This window comes from Musca autumnalis, unplaced genomic scaffold (genome assembly GCF_047663935.1).
Source record: "Musca autumnalis isolate F117 unplaced genomic scaffold, ASM4766393v1 scaffold_1, whole genome shotgun sequence".
NCBI classification, from domain to species: domain Eukaryota; kingdom Metazoa; phylum Arthropoda; class Insecta; order Diptera; family Muscidae; genus Musca; species Musca autumnalis.
In genome coordinates, this window is record NW_027411644.1 from 154555859 (window position 1) to 154574816 (window position 18958).

At 36.2% G+C, this 18958-nt stretch overlaps 1 protein-coding gene across 2 annotated transcripts in view; it reads left to right on the plus strand.

The window, feature by feature from the left end:
• The window catches only part of RYa-R (RYamide receptor), a 688795-nt gene that overhangs the window by 314219 nt on the left and 355618 nt on the right, over positions 1–18958 (plus strand). For both annotated transcript variants that reach the window (XM_073958606.1, XM_073958607.1), the window contains exon 4: positions 18713–18826. In XM_073958606.1, the coding sequence (XP_073814707.1) occupies positions 18713–18826 (114 nt within the window). The remainder of the gene's footprint in view (positions 1–18712; positions 18827–18958) is intronic.

Below are 18958 nucleotides of genomic sequence, written 5' to 3' on the forward strand. Positions count from 1 at the left end.
TGTTAGAACATATTTTTTATGGGTGGAGAGGATTTTGGTCAAAGATAGTAACAACAGGGCTCTCGCAGCTGCGGAATGCTGGTTTATAAAAAAGAGCTGAGTACACACTGTGTGTCTTAACCAAATTTAAATGGAAGGTGCTTACACCTGGGAAGTTTTTGCAGATTCTGAAACTACAATGCTCATAGATGAGAAATCTCAAGAAACAAAAAAATCGCCGGAGGGATTTTCAAATAAATCGCGATTTAAGTTCAAAAATGTTGTAGCTTTGGAAATTCTCCACAAGATTGACCTTTATGATATTTTCGTAGGTTTTACCGTTTTTGAGATATAGATGTTCAAATTGAGACAATGCACTTACTGTATCGCCTCCTTATAAAACAATGTAATGCTCAGTGCGCCTTAACCAACTTTTGATGAAAACCGCTTACACATGGGAAGATTTCGCTGATTCTGAAACAACAATGTTCATAGATAAGAAAAATAAAAAAATCAGAAAAAATCGCCGGAGGGATTTTTAAGTAAATCGCGATCAAAATTCAAAATTTTAGAGGTTTTTTAGGTTTTCACGATTTTGCTTGGAAACTGCGAGTCCTATGTAAATGGGCCTCAGAAAAATGTTGTAGCTGTGAAAATTCTCTACAAGACTGACCTTTAGGTTTTTTCGTAGGTTGTACCATTTTTGAGATATAGAGGTTCAGTTATAATTGTTAGGTTTTTATCTCAAGTCTTCAAGATTTTGCTTGGAAACCGCAAGTCATATCAAAATGGGACTAAAGCTCTGAAAATTCTCTACAAGATTGGATGATTTATTTGGTTTATTTCCTAGGTTGTACCATTTTCAAGATGTATAAGCTTTATTTGGGAAATTGCAGTAATGACATTCTTTTATAAGGGGGCGATACAGTCAGTGCATTGTCTCAATTTCAACTTCTATATCTCAAAAACGGTAAAACCTACGAAAATATCATAAAGGCCGATCTTGTGGACAATTTTCACAGCTACAAAATTTTCTTTGGGCCCATTTACATAGCGCTCGCAGTTTCCAAGCAAAATTGTGAAAACTTAAAGAACCCCTAAAAATGTGAACTTAAATCGCGATTTATTTTAAAATCCCTCCGGCGATTTTTTTCGTTTCTTGATATTTCTCATCTATGAGGTGTAAGCACCTTCCATTTAAAATTAGTTAAGGCGCACCGTGTACACACACAACAACTACCGCTGTCGCAAGAATTGTTGTTAGTTAACTGAAAAACCGACTAATCAAACAACTACAGTGCATTTGGTGTCGAAAAAAACAAAGTTCGTATAGTCAAATACTTCGCAAATACAAATTTGTAATTTCTTTAATATAAAGGCAACATCTAATATCTCAACCTAGCGCTGATAGACTCAACATATATGTACATATGATTCATATTGTTCTGCTATGCTTGCAAGACGATAACAACTACAGTGAAAATCTCTAGAAGAAACGGTAAGTTACAATATTACAAAATAAAAGAATTAATAAATAAAAAGCAGCAAAATTTGTCTCTGCTTTGTTTGGTTGGTGTGTGGTGATTGTGTTAGTCAATAAAAACAAAAACTCGCCAAAATTGTTTTTTTAATCTCTCAGAAAAACCAGTATTTTTTTTTTTTTGCTTTATGAAAGGCGTCGTTATGTTTGGGACTGCTTACAAACAAATATATATTTGCTGCAAAATATGTTTGGGGCATATGTTAGAGAGACCATTTTTTCTGTGTGTGGTAGGCATTTTAAACAATTTATGAGTATATCTTTGCGTATGGTTTTTATATCTTGTGTCCAATTTTCATGTTGATATCTCTGAAACTCAACGAGTTACAGCTTCCTAGGGGTATCGTATAAATCACTAAGAAAGTTTTTTGACTTTATGAAACACTAAAACACTCCAAATAATGCTTGATCTTGCACATAAATGTAGTTCTGCTATCTGGTTAGCTCTTTGTAATACAATATATGGTACAAGTAGTTACTTTTTAAAAAGGAAAGTCAAATTTTAATCGTCAATTTTAAAAGCGTTTTTCTCGAAACTTAATTTTTTGACATGTGAAAACTGATTTTTTTTTGACATGTGACACTCTTTGAGTAAATGAGCAATCTGATCTTATTCTGATTTTATAGCAGCATGAACCCCCGAATATTGATTTCCTTGGCTGAGACCAAGTACGCATTTTGCGGACTTTTAATAGGTAGCAATACTTTGCTAATATGTATATTGACGGAACGAATACTGCTTTAATCCAGCAATTGGGTACGCTGAGAAAAGTTTGCTTTAGCTGTCTATTTTGATATCAGCTTTCTATGTGTACTACGAAAAAATTAAAGTTTGTTAAAGTTTTGATTTTCTATTTTTTATCTTTGCCTTTAGGCTAGAAAGGGTATTAGAACCCAAGTATGGTTTTAGACCCCAAGTATGTTTGGACGAAATTCGTTTCAGAAAATTTGGAGTCGATTTAGCCATGTCCGTCCGTCTGGTTGTCTGGCTGGTGCGCAAGATAACTCTCGCACAGATCAACCGATTCCAGCCAAATTTTGGGTATGATATTATTATGCCCAAACTTAGTTTACGTTCGAAGATGTTCAAAATTTTCCTGTAAATTGGTCTTAACGATAACTCTTAAAGGCAGCAATTGATTTGGTCCAAGCTTCGCACTTTGTATTATTCCTTACATATTCCTTCCTTCGGGTACCTCCCACGTAAAATTCGGATAAAATGAAGTTTAAGAGTTCCTCTCGGATCGTTCGGAAATTTTTTTCAGTAGGTTTTCCTTGCGGCTCCCTTTACGACGGTTTAATTTTTTTTGCGCAAGTACATACTTCCTGAGATATTGGCCTAAAAGCTCAAAAAAAACCCTGACGGCATCAACCAAAATGGCAAATCCGCTAGATAATTCTCGCAGGGAGTTTCTGATTGGTGCAGACTTTGCACATCGTATTATTTCATCCGTCATCAGGTTAAAATATGTAGTATATCGGTCCACTCCTTGGGGTACCTCCCTGGGAAAAATTGAAGTTTAAGATCACCTCTCGCATCGCTTTGATTGTTTTTTCAGTAGGTTCTTCTAGCGGTCTCATTTACAACGGTACAATTTTTTTCTGGAGTAAGTTAATACTTCCAGAGATAATGGCCCAAAGGCTCCAAAACCCTGCCGGCACATACTAAAATGGCTATTGTGCAAGATAACTCTAAAACTAATGTAATATGTCGAGTCGTTTATGAAGAATTTTGGTTACTAAATGAGTTTGGTATATCAAGCTTTTTGTGAAAATTAACTTATGTTAAAACTGAGGTATGGGGTATTGTAACTAGCGATCAGTTTTACTATACCATAACTTTTGACCGCATTTTGGTAAAATAAACTGTTTTAGCCCGATTCACCGAGGGGTTTCTTAAAATAATAATTTGAGCGGAAGCTGTGGTCGTACTAATGTAAAAAAAAATCGGAAAAAATCGTTGAAGGAAACGAGTTTCATTATGTTATTTTCCAATTAGTGGTTTTACAACACAATGTAGAGCTTAATGCTCAAAGGAGAAGTTAAAGAGTACACTTCAGAGTTGAAGTGTCTAATGTATGATTTTTTAATATATCCACTGTATCTACCTCAAACGGATGCTGACATTTTGAAACCTGAAAAATTGGGTTTTTTGAATTTTTGCTCTAATCGGGACGCGCTGGATTTCCCTAAAATCTTATTATTTGATTTTAGTACTCGCGATTTCGCATTTTTTAATGTATAACATGAGGGTGTAGCCCTCACAGGATCACAGTAATCTGCGCCCAAACACGAAATTTTTGTGCGTAAATTTTTCTCAAAAACCTATTTTTTTGGTTTAAAATTTACAAACGTCATTCGATTTCTGTGGAAACCCGCATAAATTTAGTTTTTTTACGTTCTGAATCTAACAAGCCACGACGCGTAAAAATCCACCCACTAGATCGGCGTATATGATACCCCTCAAATTTCGAAAATTGGCAAAAATTATTTTGAAAATATCGCATATTAAAAAGCGTTTTGGATGTTTCAGTTCTACTTAAATAAATAGATCGATACGCGTGTTTAAACTGCGCGAAAACAGTTATGCGGATGCGCATAAAATGTAAATGAACTTCGCGGAAATTATGACCATTTTACTGTATTTTGCACCCTAATATGCAGCAGATGCTACATCGTGGCCGCCAAATAGAATTTGACAAACTGTACATCAAATAAAAGGGATTGATTCGCTGTGTTGGAAAATCGGATGCGCATCATGTCATTTTCATAATTACACGGTTTATATGCGTCTTAAATGTTGTAATATTCAATATAACATTATTTTAACGTTATGCCACAATTGGAATTCCTTGTGATATAATATAAGGTTCTAATAATATTATCAAATAGGAAAACTGTAAGCGAAAAATTTGTTACAACGGAATATCATCATTATTGCGTGAAATTTTGACGAAAATGCCGAAGAACTCAAACATTTTTTCTCCAACTTTTCCTATAAAACCATAAAAAAATAAAATTAGAATAATATGATTTTAATTTTTTCGTAATATCTTCTTCATATTTTTGCAAATAACATGAATACTATAGCTCCAACCTTCACAACTTGGGTTTCATTTTATTTCTCAAAATGTCTGGATGCAGTTATAATTATTTTATATATTTTTCGTAAGTATGTTTCAAAAATATGTTTGTAAATACGTGAAATTATTTAACAAATTTGATTTTTCGCGAATCCATTGAGACTTTGCGACTATTTTTTGCATCATCGCAAAGGTTACGAATTCAGTTAACGATAATAGGATATAACAGCTAACTATATTAAGCTGCGATTTTTTTAGAATTTTTTCTAATTATCATAATTAAAACGGTCATATCTTTTGCGCGCAACGATCAAAGTTAGTAACGAAAACAGATTTGGAATGCTGATTTTTTTATTAATCTATGTACCAAAAATCATTGATGTGGTATCAAATTTTTTTTTTTTTGATTTTTTTGAAATGAAAAAGACAATTTTAGACTTTTTTCCTGATATGTCAGTGATTTGGTGGGTGACGTAGGGGATGGAAGATACCAAGGAACGGTCCTGACCGGTTTTAACATGGCAAAGCCCAGGATTTATCTTGGTCCCTCTTTCATCTCAAGTGGACACTGACCTCCCCGTGGTGTCACCTGGGGAACTGCCTTTAACACCCGTTAAAGGTAGTGAGCTAACATGTGCCGCGCGTTCACCCATAAGAACGTTAAAAACTTGGGTTTGGGCGTCGGGTTAGTAACCCTCCCCTAGAAAAAAACAGCCTACTATGAAAAAACGAAAGAAAAGAAAAACAAACCCCTCTAAAGTTGACGAACCCCGCAAACGTTTTAAGGACCATGATCTGCGAATCTGCACCTGGAATGTTCGCACTCTTTATAGAGAAGGTGCAGTCTTCGCATTGGCAGACGTACTTGAAAAGTACAAGACCGATATTACTGTCATACAGGAAATACGATGGATTGGGAAAGGCGTCACAACAACACCTAAAGGTGACGCACTGTATTATAGCTGCCATGACGTAAAGCATGAGTTTGGTCGTGGATTCGTAGTTAGTCGGAGACTAAAACATCTTGTATCCAGCTTCACCCCAGTGAATGAAAGACTTGCTACAATTCGATTTAAAGCAAAATTCTTCAACATCAGCTTTATCTGCGCTCATGCCCCAACCGAAGACAAGGACGAACAGACCAAAGATATATTCTACGAGAGCTTAGAAGAAACATATGACCGTTGTCCTGCCCATGACATTAAAATTGTTCTAGGCGATTTTAATGCCAAAATTGGAAAGGAGAATATCTTTGGACAAACTGTTGGGAAATTCAGTCTACATAGTGAAACATCAGACAATGGAATGAGGCTGATAGACTTCGCAGCGGCAAAAAACATGGTAGTTAGCAGTACCAGATTTAAGCATCTCGATATTCATAAGGGCACTTGGCTGTCTCCAGACCAAAGAACAATAAATCAAATTGATCACGTTGGGATAGATGGAAGACATTCATCGAGCGTGTTGGATGTACGATCGTTCCGAGGAGCAAACATAGATTCGGACCATTACCTCGTTGCAGCAAAGGTACGTACCCGTCTAAACGTTGCAAATAAAGCACGGACAGACACAACACGAAAGTTGGACATCGCCAAGCTGCAAACACAACAGATAGCCACAGCATATTCCACTCAACTGACCCAATTGCTTAATGATAGCGCTTCTCGTCCCGATAACATATCAGCACAATGGCAAAATATTGCCCACTCCATGCAAACAGCCGCAAAATCAGTACTTGGATACCAGAGACCTCCACCAAAGAATCCGTGGTATGACCAGGAGTGCCGTGCTGCTACCGAAGAAAAAAATGCGGCATATAGGGCTACTTTACAATCAGTAGCAACGCGTAGCGCACGAGAGAGGTATCGGGAAAAAAGGAGAGAGGAGAAACGTCTTTTCCGCAGGAAAAAGAGAGAGATGGAAAAGAGGGAGTGTGAACAAATGGAGATGTACAGGAGACAGAACGAAGTCCGAAAATTCTACCAAAGAGTGAAGCATCAAACTGATGGCTTTGGTACAGGAATATCGTCCTGTAGAGATCAACAAGGTAATTTGGTAACTGATACAGATAGTGTGCTCAGGATATGGAAAGAACATTTTTCCAAACTGTTGGTATCCGATAGCAGTGAAGACGGCGAAGATACCACAGATCCAATCCCAGATGATGGTATTGAATGTATACTGCCCAGCCAAGATGAGGTAAGGACAGCAATAAACCGGCTGAAGAATAATAAGGCGGCAGGAGCAGATGGCCTACCAGCCGAGCTGTTCAAAACCGGAGGCGACACGCTGATAAGGTGTATGCATCAGCTAGTTAGCACCATCTGGCAGGAAGAACGCGTACCCGACGATTGGAACGTGAGCATCCTATGTCCAGTCCACAAGAAGGGTGATAAGACTGTGTGCTCCAATTATAGGGGCATAAGTCTGCTCCCTATTGCATATAAGATAGTATCTGGCATATTGTGTGAGAGACTAAAGCCTATGGTCAATGAAATTATTGGACCCTATCAGTGCGGCTTTAGACCTGGCAAATCCACCATTGACCAGATATTTACCTTGAGACAAATCCTGGAAAAGACCCAAGAAATGCAGATCGACACCTTCCATCTTTTCGTCGATTATAAAGCAGCATTCGACAGCCCTATACGTTCAAAGGTGTTCCAAGCCATGTCTGATTTTGGTATTCCTGCAAAGCTCATTCGACTTTGTAGAATGACATTAACTGAGACGAGATCCTCAGTTAAAATTGGAAAGAACCTCTCCGAAGAGTTTACTACCAAAAGAGGTTTCAGACAAGGAGACGGCCTGTCGTGTGATCTATTCAACATCCTGCTGGAAAAGGTCATACGAGACGCGAAGGTCAAAAGAAATGGAACGATATACACGAACAGCCACATGTTACTGGCTTATGCCGACGACATTGACATCATGGGTCGATCGGTAAAGGAAGTAACTGACACCTTTGCAAAAGTCGAAAGAGAATCTGCTAAAGTTGGTCTGGCAGTAAACGGCGTAAAAACCAAGTTGATGGTATCGACGCGTAATATGTCCATAAACACCGCACCATCTGTGAATGTTGGTACCTATAATTTTGAGGTAGTAAAGGACTTCGTCTACCTCGGCACCGCCATAAACACAACAAATAACATCAGTTGTGAAATACGAAGAAGAATAGTGTTGGCTAACAGATGCTACTTTGGGCTGAGTAAGCAGTTTAGGAATAAAGCCACCTCTCGTCAAACAAAAATAACACTGTACAAAACACTGATACTACCCGTGCTAATGTATGGTTCCGAAGCATGGGTACTTGCTCAAGCAGATAAGGCAGTGCTTTGTGTGTTTGAGAGAAAAATTCTTCGAAAGATCTACGGCCCAATCTGTGTTGACGGCGAATATCGGCGTCGTATGAACATCGAGCTGTATCAACTATACAATGACATCAATATAGTAGAACGAATCGAGATACAACGATTGCGATGGCTAGGCCATGTTATAAGAATGAGTGATGATGAACCCGCTAAAAAGGCGTATAAATACGGGCCGCATGGACGTTCTCGCAGATCTGGAAGGCCAAAGCTTCGTTGGAGCGAACAAGTGAAACGAGATATCACAAAGCTACATATCCCAGATTGGGAAAATACAGCAGCAAACAGAGAGGATTGGAGATTTTTTCTTAGTTCGGCTTATGGAACAAATGTTCTGTAAAAGGCCAGCTAAGTAAGTAAGTAAGTAAGTCAGTGATTTGGTATAGCCTCTCTTGATTCAAAATTAATATATTTGAAAATTTTGCCATTTTAGGCGAAGATCATTTTTAGTATTAATTTTTTAATTAATTTCTCGTAGGAAATCGAGCTTTATGGTCAATAATGCATCTGAAAAAATCGCGCGCGCGATTTTTTATAAAATATACCGTTTTCGACTTTTGCTCGATCACTTTCAACATCTTTAGGTTTTATCTATGACTCAATTTTTAATTCACAATAAGAAATAAATCACTCAACACGCTGTTAAACATTCCGTTTTGTCAGTGTTCGTTATTTGGAAATGTGTTAATAAATTCCTGAGGAGATTTCGATTTTTCGGAGTTCCTTATGCGTCCAACTAGTTTAAAATCAACTGAGTGATGTTTGCTATTTTAGGAATCAATCAAATCATTTTTAAAATCTACTTAACCATAATATAACCTGAAAGAGTCTACCATTTTGAAAATTTTTTATAATTAAATTAGACAGAATGTTCAAAATAATAGTTTATTGTAGGTTTTGGAACACAGCAATTGAAACCGGCCCTGCATTACAAATATTAATTTTTAATGAAAAAAACACAACATAATATTTTTGGCGTTATGTCCGAATATTTTTGGGCCTTATGTCCGGAGTTAGGGCGGACATAACACCCAATTTTATTTTGGGGGTTAAGTCCGGGGTCGGGGCGGACATAACGCCGAAAATTAATTTTGGGCGTTATGTCCTTGGGCGTTAAGTCAGGTCGCCCGACGACTCGAACCCACACACCCACCACTATGTGACATAACATGCTTCGCCTTTGATAATGAAGGCTCCTCAGACATATCGGATGTGGGACGGCTTCGTTATCATCTAACTTTTACTCTTTCAAATTCAATTTGTTTTTTACAACTCTGAATGTTTTGTTCAGTAATTGTATGGCTTTCATGACAAACGCTTAGCGTAGTTTTTGAAAGTTATGAGTTTGGCTCTGAACACTAACGCACCGTGACAACACATTTTTCTAGTGTTTTTCAAGGACGTGGGTTCAAACCCCAGCCTGGCCCAGCCGATTTAATTTATTTGAACATTTTGCAATTTTAGGCGAAGATCATTTTTAGTATTAATTTTTTAATTAATTTCTCGTAGAAAATCGAGCTTTATGATCAATAATGCATCTGAAAAAGGAAAGCCGACGACTCGACAAAATTATTATATTTATACACGGGGTAATTATTGTTTTTTTTTTGGTTAGCGGCTGAGGGTATATATCCGTATGCACACTTGACTGATACTTTCTTACTTGTTAGAATATAAGTTTACAACATTTTACCGAACACATACATAAGCGTTTGGACAATTATTCCACCAACTTTATTTATGTTCCCATTCTTCTTGCAAAACTTTTTACTGTAAAAGTATTCCGTATTTTATGGGTACTTTATACGATATGTTATTTTACATAAGTATTGTCACTTTGCATATACATTTTGTACATAAAAAGTAGCAACCCATATGTAAAAAACATATCGTGTAAAGTACTCATTATTATGCAATGCATTATAATTGTGCTGTATATTAAAATAGTCATTTAGGTAATTATTTGGTCATATTATTTTTATCTACTAGAAAAAATAACTGCTATGCCTCGCCACAAATATTTTTCTCGTGTATGCCTTAAAAGAAAAAATAAACATTAGTTACCAAGGCCAAACGTTGGCCAACATTGTTGACGAGATCAAATGATTTTCGTCGTTGACCTGTTACACCACTCTTTAGCTGCATAGTGTTTTTTCGCCATTTCACACCAGCGGAAGTGTGAAATGTTCTCTAAATACTTGAGACAACATTTATTTGATAACTTGGATATCCGGCAACAAAATACTTTTGTTTATTTTTTTCGCCTCCATGATTCCCAACATTATATTGGCTCTAATTATGTTTCCATCCTATTTTGAAGAGTGAGTGACTTGACGAAAAAAGAATAAACATTCAGCTGTCATTCTTGCTATTTCAATTGAAAGTGCCTGTCATTAGGCTTATTTCTTTGTTGACTGCGTGAGTTCGTGTCTTTCATTCGGGCGATATGATAATGGCAAACAATGGCAGCACAAATAGATCGAGTAACAAAATAAACCTGCCTTATTTTCATTTGGCCGGCCAATGTCCCAATTATACTAGTCCCAAAATCATTATAGCCTGTAAGCATATCCTGTGTGAATTTGGGCGTAGTTTACTCTCACTCTATATCGGTTTACTATACAAACAAATTAACACAACATTAACACATGGAGAAGAGAAGAAACAAAGGTAGAGATATATGGTGGGTTGGGTGGAAGTGCCATCATTAGCCACCAATTGTATGATGAATGTCAATGTTGGTTAAATGCGTCATAGGCGCCCCAACTGTGGTTATACTCGGTTTAGTTTTCTTAATGAATTACAAGCATTTTGCATTAGTGCGACATAATGAGCTGTTAAATATCACAAACATGTTGACCTATTGTGGAACCAAAGAATTAATAAGAAATAAAAAAGATCATGGACATTAATTCATGTTGAATATACTGGAAGCATGTGGCAACATATTTAATTAACGTTTCCATAAAAAGGATTTATTAAGTATTGGTTTCGAATCCCCTTAAATACTCGTACGCAAACCAATCAAATCAATGCGTAACTGATGACGCAAAAAGTATGATGAAACAATAAATTTTCTATAGAAAGAACTACATGTCGATTATGAGAATTAGCTCTCTGGTTTTGAAAGTACAACATGTTAGTTTTACGATAACCACTAGGGTTATGACTTTTTGCCCTTTTTTCTCAAAAATGATTTCCCGCAATGAGAATAAATGACCTTTTGCATATTAGTCATTGGAAACCATAAATGTCAAATTATAGCTAATTCGTTCTGAAAATGTAGATAAAAACGTCAAAATAGCGCAAATCGAACGGTACAGTTCTATGGGTGCTATAAGAAAACGTGGACCTATGTCCATAATTTTTGGTGGAGTAGTTTCTTGCTCACTGGGATCCCAAAATGTCAAATTATAGCTAATTCGGTCTGAAAATGTTGCTAAAACGTCAAAATATCTGAAATCGGTACGACTTCGTTTGAACCAATGCAAAAGATGTCATGAAATCACGTCATCGCATGGAACCCCTTCCTTCAAATTTTGCTGGGTTGATATATACACGGAGGAAAAAACGCCTTCTGAGAGCAAGGGAGCGTAAATTTCAATGTCAAACACATTGAAATGTATGCTTACTTGCTCTCAGTAAGCGCTCACTACCTATCTCAAACATATACACACATTTATAAATGGTGGTGGTTTATTGAAAGACATAGAAAATAAAGTAAAAGCAAAAACAGACACATATGTAGGTACATAAAAAATTCCAAAGAAATACATAACCGACTTTTATAAAAGAAAAACTGAATGAAATAATTTATAAAAAGTAGCACTTTTAAAAATATATAGAGACATCGTTGAACGCTTCTCCTTAGTTGTGAAATAAAACACATTTTCCTCAAAGTAGAAATCATCAGCGGGAAATCGGCATCTGCAATCAAATGATTATATAATGTAATAAATAGGTACATCCATATTTCAAATATACATATGTATGTATGTATATGAAAAATTTATTGTTGTAATTGCCAATATTAAATGCAATTTCTTTCTTGTCCAATAAAATATTTCCATTCACCTTTTTGATTCAATTATAAAATGTATTGCGCACTTATCGGCTGTACCATTCCCGCGTGATGTAAGGGAGAAGATTGGTATGACCTTACTGATGCCGCATTTGATCTATGGGCTTGAGCTCATTTCCGGTGCTTCATTATGTACTTTAGATCGTCTCAAACTTTGCATTAATCGAATCGTGAGATATGTATATAATTTAAGGTGTTATGAGCATGTTTCTCCTTATGTCTCACAATTTTTATGCTGTACATTCAGTCGTTTCATGGACCTAAAAGTTAAACAATTACTTTTTAAGGTTATGAAATTTGGGCGCCCCTCTTATTTATATTCAACTTTTGTGTTCGGTAACTCTGTTAGTGTATAAGTTCGTTACATTGGTTACGCCAATGTATACGTTCGATACTTTTTTTCCCCTTCTGCAGTATTCCAATTACCCACGCTAATTGGCCGCTCTTACGAGCCCTATGGGGATATCTTCTCTGCACTTCCTCCAGGAGCCTTATTCGCCTAGATCGGGTTGTAGAAGAGAGTTTCGCTCTTTTCTACTACCTCTTCTGGAAAGCCTTATTCGCTCAGTTCGGATGCAGAGGGGCGCTTTCCAATGCTGCAGTCGTAGTTGATGTCACGGCCTTGTGAACGTTATTCTGCCCACCGGCAACTACACTTGCTATTTAACTTTCGAAGGAGTCACACTCCTATTGCTTTCGTATCGTAGCGTCACTTACCAAAGGTAACTGTTTTTTGTACCAAGAAACTCATTTTTACCACCAATAAACCTAAAATATTTGAAACTGGTACACTCGTGTTTGTCTTTTATTTTCTTATCTTTTCATCCCTGAGCTATCGACGGTCAATGGTATCACGCCAACAGTTAGAACATCATCCTTAATTGTACCGAGTTATCAAACACTCGTAGTTCAACGTTCTTTCCAAGTAAGAGCTACTCGTTTGTGGAATTCTATAATTCCTTATAGTGAACAAATTTTTTCTATGTCCTCCAATCATTTTAAAGCAATGTGCATGTCCTGTTTTTAAAATGAATATTATTTAAAATGAGAATTTCCTTGTCAATGGCACAAATATACTTTTTCTGTCCCATGTTAGTTTGGCGCAGTTTTATCCATATTCGTGTTAAAAATAATTAAATAATATGTTGTATACTTTTTTAAGATATTAATTTTATATAGCTTCATTTTTAAATAATACTTTGTAATCGTTTTGGCCTTATAAATGAATCGAAATAATTTACTAAAAAGCACAATTTCTTTAAGAAAAGACAAGACACTGATTTATTCACTCACTTTATCGTCTTTACTCAACGATTTAGACAACTGAATAAAAAGGAACAACATAATTAATACCATTTTGTTTTTCTTTTCCTCTTCGCTTGCTATGTTGGTTAACAACAACAAAGCACGAAACACACGTGTTTTACGGCATACACACACCAAAGCTTCTGCGTCTTCAATTACATCACAACTCTTTATTATAAAACAGCATTCCGCAGCCGGGAAAGCCCTGTTGTTACTCTCTTTGACAAAAATCCTCTCTCCACCCAAAAAATATGTTCTAACATAAAAAATATGTTGGTACCCAAACAAATAAAATTTAGATATGTTACAAAATGTTGCAAACATATATTTGTTTGGACACAAACAAATTATGTTTGGATCCAAACATATATTTGTTTGCAATCAGTCCCAAACAAATATTTGTTTGGATCCAAACATATTTCTAACATATATTTTTCTGCGTGTATGTAATGATATGGCTATAAAATTGGTAAGAAACAAAAGCTTGCGTCAATTTGGTTATGTCGTGTGGCCTTAAAGCTTGTTTTGAGTTATATATGTGCTTAAAGTAACTCCAATTCAAAAAAGCTCATATATAAAAACTTTAAAAGCTTTTGGTGCGTGAGCTTTTTTATCGAATCACCTTATAGTTATGATTTTATCTAATCTTAGGCAAAAGGTAGAAAAGTCATTGGTAGACAAGACATAACCGTAGTAACCATATAGTCGTTCGCGTATCACTCCTGTGTTCTAATAAAGCACAAATATTTTGTAAAATACGTCAAATCGGCCGATACCATTGTAGGAAGGCTATACCAAAACATGACCTGCCTGCAAACAAAAGACGCATCTGTGCAAAAATTTAGCGTCGTAACTAAATTTGTTTGGAAACGGGCGGACATGCGTCGATCGACTCAGAGGGTAACCCTGATCAAGAATATATATGATTATTTCAATGCATTACAAAGAGAGAAACAAACTTACATATCCTCCAAACTATGGCGGAGGGTATAAAAATGTAGCTAAAAACATAAAAGTACCTAAAATCGGGAAGTGCCAATTGATTGAGGTACAGCTTCTGACTAATATACGAAATCATGAATATTTACAATTTTTGTTAGAGAAGTCTTGTGACCACTTGGAACAAACCAAATGTCCAATTACCGCTAGTCGTTCAAAAAATGTAGCCAAAGTCCTCAAAATACCCTAAATCTGGAAGGTTCATTATATGAGGGCTATACCAAAACGTGAACCTTTCCTTAGTAATTCTGGAAATCGGGAGATACTTTTATATGGGCCTTATATCAAAACGTGGATTTACGTCGAACATTTTTAGAACGGAGGTTTTGTGTGTACTTAGAAACCAAAATACCAAAGTACTGCCAATTTGGTTGGAAAATGTGGCAAATACCTTCACAATACCTAACATTTGGAGGCTAGACTAGACCATTGTCGTAAACCTAAAAGCACAATATATCACATTGATCAAAATACTTCTCGTTCCGTTAACATATCTGCAAAGATGTGCACACCTCTTGCAAACAACCGCAAAATTCATACATGGATAACAGAGACCTCAACCCATGGTATAACCAGGAGTGTCGTGCTGCAACCGCCGTATAGAGCTACTATACACACTGTAGCAACCTGTAGCCCACAAGAGAGCAACCTGTAGCCCACAACCTATTTTCAGCAGTAAAAGCGGTATTGCGAAAAAAACTGAGATGTACAGGAGCCAGAATGAAGTCCGAAAATTCTAACTGATGCCTTTGGTACAGACTCATCCTACTGTAGAGGCGAGCAAGATAATCTGGTGACATATAAAGGTAGTGTACTCAGATTAATGAAAGAACATTTTTCCAAACTGTTATTATCCAACCGAACCTAACTTGGACTAGTGCGTAAAATACACACTCTCCATACAATTTTTATCAGTCTGACTCAACACAGAAAAATATTACTGCATTTTTGGAATAGTGTTCATAAAGTCTTGCCAAAGTTCAAATTTCTGCATTTCATGAATGCCTTTCATAAAGAAAAAATACTGGTTTCTTCTGAGAGATTGAAAAAAAAACAAATTTGGCGAGTTGTTTTGTTTTTATTGACTAACAACCACCACACAACCGGTCAAGCTGTTCAAGACTGGCGGCGGCACGCTGATAAGGTGTATGCATCAATCTGTTAGTATCAGGAGAAACGCGTACCTGATGATTGTAACGTGGGCATAATATGTCCCGTCGCAAGAAAGGAGATATGCTTGTGTGTTCAAATTACAGGTACAAAATTCTGTTGCTATTGCATATAATATAGTGTCTGAATATGGTCAGAACGACTAAAGTGTATGGGTAATAAAAAAACTTGGGTCATTTCAATGTTGCTTCAGACCTGGCAAGTCCACCATTTATCAGTTATTTACCGTAAGAAAGAATTGACACTTACCCTATTGACACTTACCCTATTTTTGTGATTATAGAACAGCTTTCGAGATACATTTACGTTCAAAAGCACTCCAACGATATCTGATTTGATATTCCCGGTCCTCAGCTAAAATAGAAGAACCACTTCGAAACTAAACCGTATAAAAAGAGGTTTCAGACAAGGAGACAGCCATTCGTGTGATCTCTTCAACATTCTGCTGGAAAACGTTTTACGAGAAACAATTTCAATATCAATTAGCTAGAATGTCCGCCCGCGTATGACTATGAAGTTGACCTTGAAATTTTGAAGAAGATGTTGTATGTATGTGTTGCGGGTGTCTTGTATCTCTCCAAGTGTTAAGATCCCGACGAGTTTTGGCATCTGACCAAATATTCCCATAGAACAGTCTGTCCGATTTTCGGTAATTGGAAGGTTTTAGCCGCATTATAAGTAAAATCCAATTTATGGTCTTCGTTGGTGATATACAACATTCCTGTAAAGAATCGTCGGCGTATGTTCACATTTTGATATAGCCGCCTTTCGATTTTCGGTATTTTAAAGGTTTAGCCACATCATTTTACCTTAATAGCTAAAATTTACTCTTCCGTGGTGTTAAAAACATTCCTGCCGATTTACGGTATTTTGAAGGTTTTAGCCACTTTAGCTAACCGAAATGGCTGAAATTTTGTTTTTAGTCATTGTTGACCGTACAAAACATTCACATTGAGAATGTTCTATACAGATCCATGTTTTGATATAGCCACCATAGAATGTACCTCCCTATTTTCGGTATTTTGAAGATTTTAGCCACAAAATACTGAGAATTGTTATTGAGTCTTCTTTGGGGCTTCAAAACTTCCCCCCAGAAATTGTTTAGTGTAGGTTCACGATTTTTCCCATAGAACGATAACGTGCAGAACGATTTGTCTTCTTTTGTTCGTTTTTCGCATTTCTCAGGAGACTTTAGTCAAAGAAATTGTATGTAGCACTCAGAATTAACCGTCCTAGATTTCTCAAGGAAAAAAACCTTAATGAGCCCCTAGCGTTTCTGATTCCTGGGAATGAACTGAGCAAAAAAGTCCACTAGACCATAGGTCTACGGTGAAAATCGAGCCTCCCGATTTTGACTTTAATTTTTTTATCCACGTTTTTTTGACATTTTGGCACCCAAAAACAAAAATTGTAGCCAAGACAGTAATTAAGAACTCTTTAATACATCGCAAAAGCATTGGAATGCTCCTTCAGGCGGTTTTGGCCTTGAGAAGGTGCAAACTTTTCGTAAAATGTCGATAAATGGCCCTGTGCTACAAAAATTGACCAGAAAAAATTCTAGCGTTCTGATGCAAATTTCTATCGTGTTGGGATCCATGGAAAACGAAAATGTCTTTAGTTCGTTTGGGTCACTTCGTTTTATTTTTTTATAACGGTAAAAGTAGTGAAAATCGGGGTTTCTTACATTTTCAAATTTAAACGGGCATATCTTCTTTTTTCACAACGGATTTCTATTGTTGCTCCTTCTTTTTAAAGGGCTAAATTATATCTTTTTTTTTTTGTTTTGTTCAATATTTACTTGGAAAATTGTGAGAAATTCGGTTATAGTTTTTTGTGGGGTATTTCAGACTTAAAATACTATAATTTAGCCATTTGTTGACCGATTAAAAAATATTGTGACACCAAATGTCACCTTTCTTCATTTGGCGGTGGCAACACTAGTCACAAAAATACCCCTCGTTTGGATATTTGCTGCGATGAATGGTCAGCCGAGTGCTAAATATGTTGTAGCAAGGTTGTCAATTATTCGTAGCGAAAAAAGCTTAGGTGTCAAATATCCAATAAGCAAAGATGCACAAAAATAAATATGCGGTCGCTTGCTTATTTAGCCGCGTGTGTCAATTTTGTGAAGCAGTTGATGTATGCAGCTAGTGCTAATGTTTTTAAATGCTGGCTTTTAAACCCTGATTTTTGTTTATTGTTGTCTTATTAGGACGAAGCTAACATGACCTAAGGAGTTTTGTATTGAAAAAGTGAATTCTAGGGATGTCCCACACACCCAACCAATATGCTACGATCGTTTCGCTGGTGGTTTTATTCAGATCATCAGGCATATCGGATATGAATTGCTAGAAGGTGAAGGCTGAGTTCGATAACTTCTATTTGTACAAACATTATTGCAAATTTGCAGATATGAAGTATTTTTGAAGCCTTTTTCTTTTTTCAATACAATACATGACGGCCTTTTTGTAGAAAATTTACTTCTGTTGAAACTGAGAACGCATTTAGGTAAAATAAACTGTTTTAGCACGATTCACCGATGGATTTTTTAAAATTATAATTTGAGCGGAAGCTGTGGTCATATTAATGTAAAAAAATAGGAAAAAATCGTTGAAGGAAACGTGTTTTTAAGTCAATTTTCAATTAGTGGCTTTACAATACAATGTAGAGTATAATGTTCAAAGAAGAAGTTAAAGAATACACTTCAGAGATGAAGTTTCTAATGTATGATTTTTTAATATAACCACTGCATCAATCTCAAACGGATGCTGACATTTTGAAGACTGAAAAATTGGGTTTTTTGAATTTTTGCTCTAATCGGGACGCGCAACTGTACTCGTTTAAAAACTGATTATGAGATTGTAGTACTCGCATTTCTTGATGTATAACTCGGGCGTGTAGCCTTCAAAGGTTCACAACAATCTCAGCTTAATACGTACAGAATTGTGAAACCCCCTAAATACAAATGTTTAAGGAAAAAAGCTTTTCAATTCACACAGGCTGAGGGTACATCTCTGTGGGCAAAGCCTTTTTTACATGTGTTTACGTCAATGTTTTGGATTTATCCCTGTCCTTTTTTCGCCTTTAAATACAAAATATATATTTTTTATTCATTGTCTATTTAAACAAAATATAATATATGAAAGATCTATTTTATATCTTCGTTTTCTTTTTTTGTTTATTTCAGATATGCCAAGTTTATAATCGTTGGCATTTGGTTCATTGCATTGGCCACAGCATTACCAATACCAATTGTATCGAAATTGGTTCAGCCAGGTGATTGGTATGAACTATGTGGAAGGTAAGTTTTATCCCTGTATGTCATATAGTATACGTATGTATTTATTTACAATAAAAATTACGTCATTCCTTGAGTGGCCCACTTCTATTGAATCAAATTTCGGATAAGAAAGATCAAGACGAAAACACATTT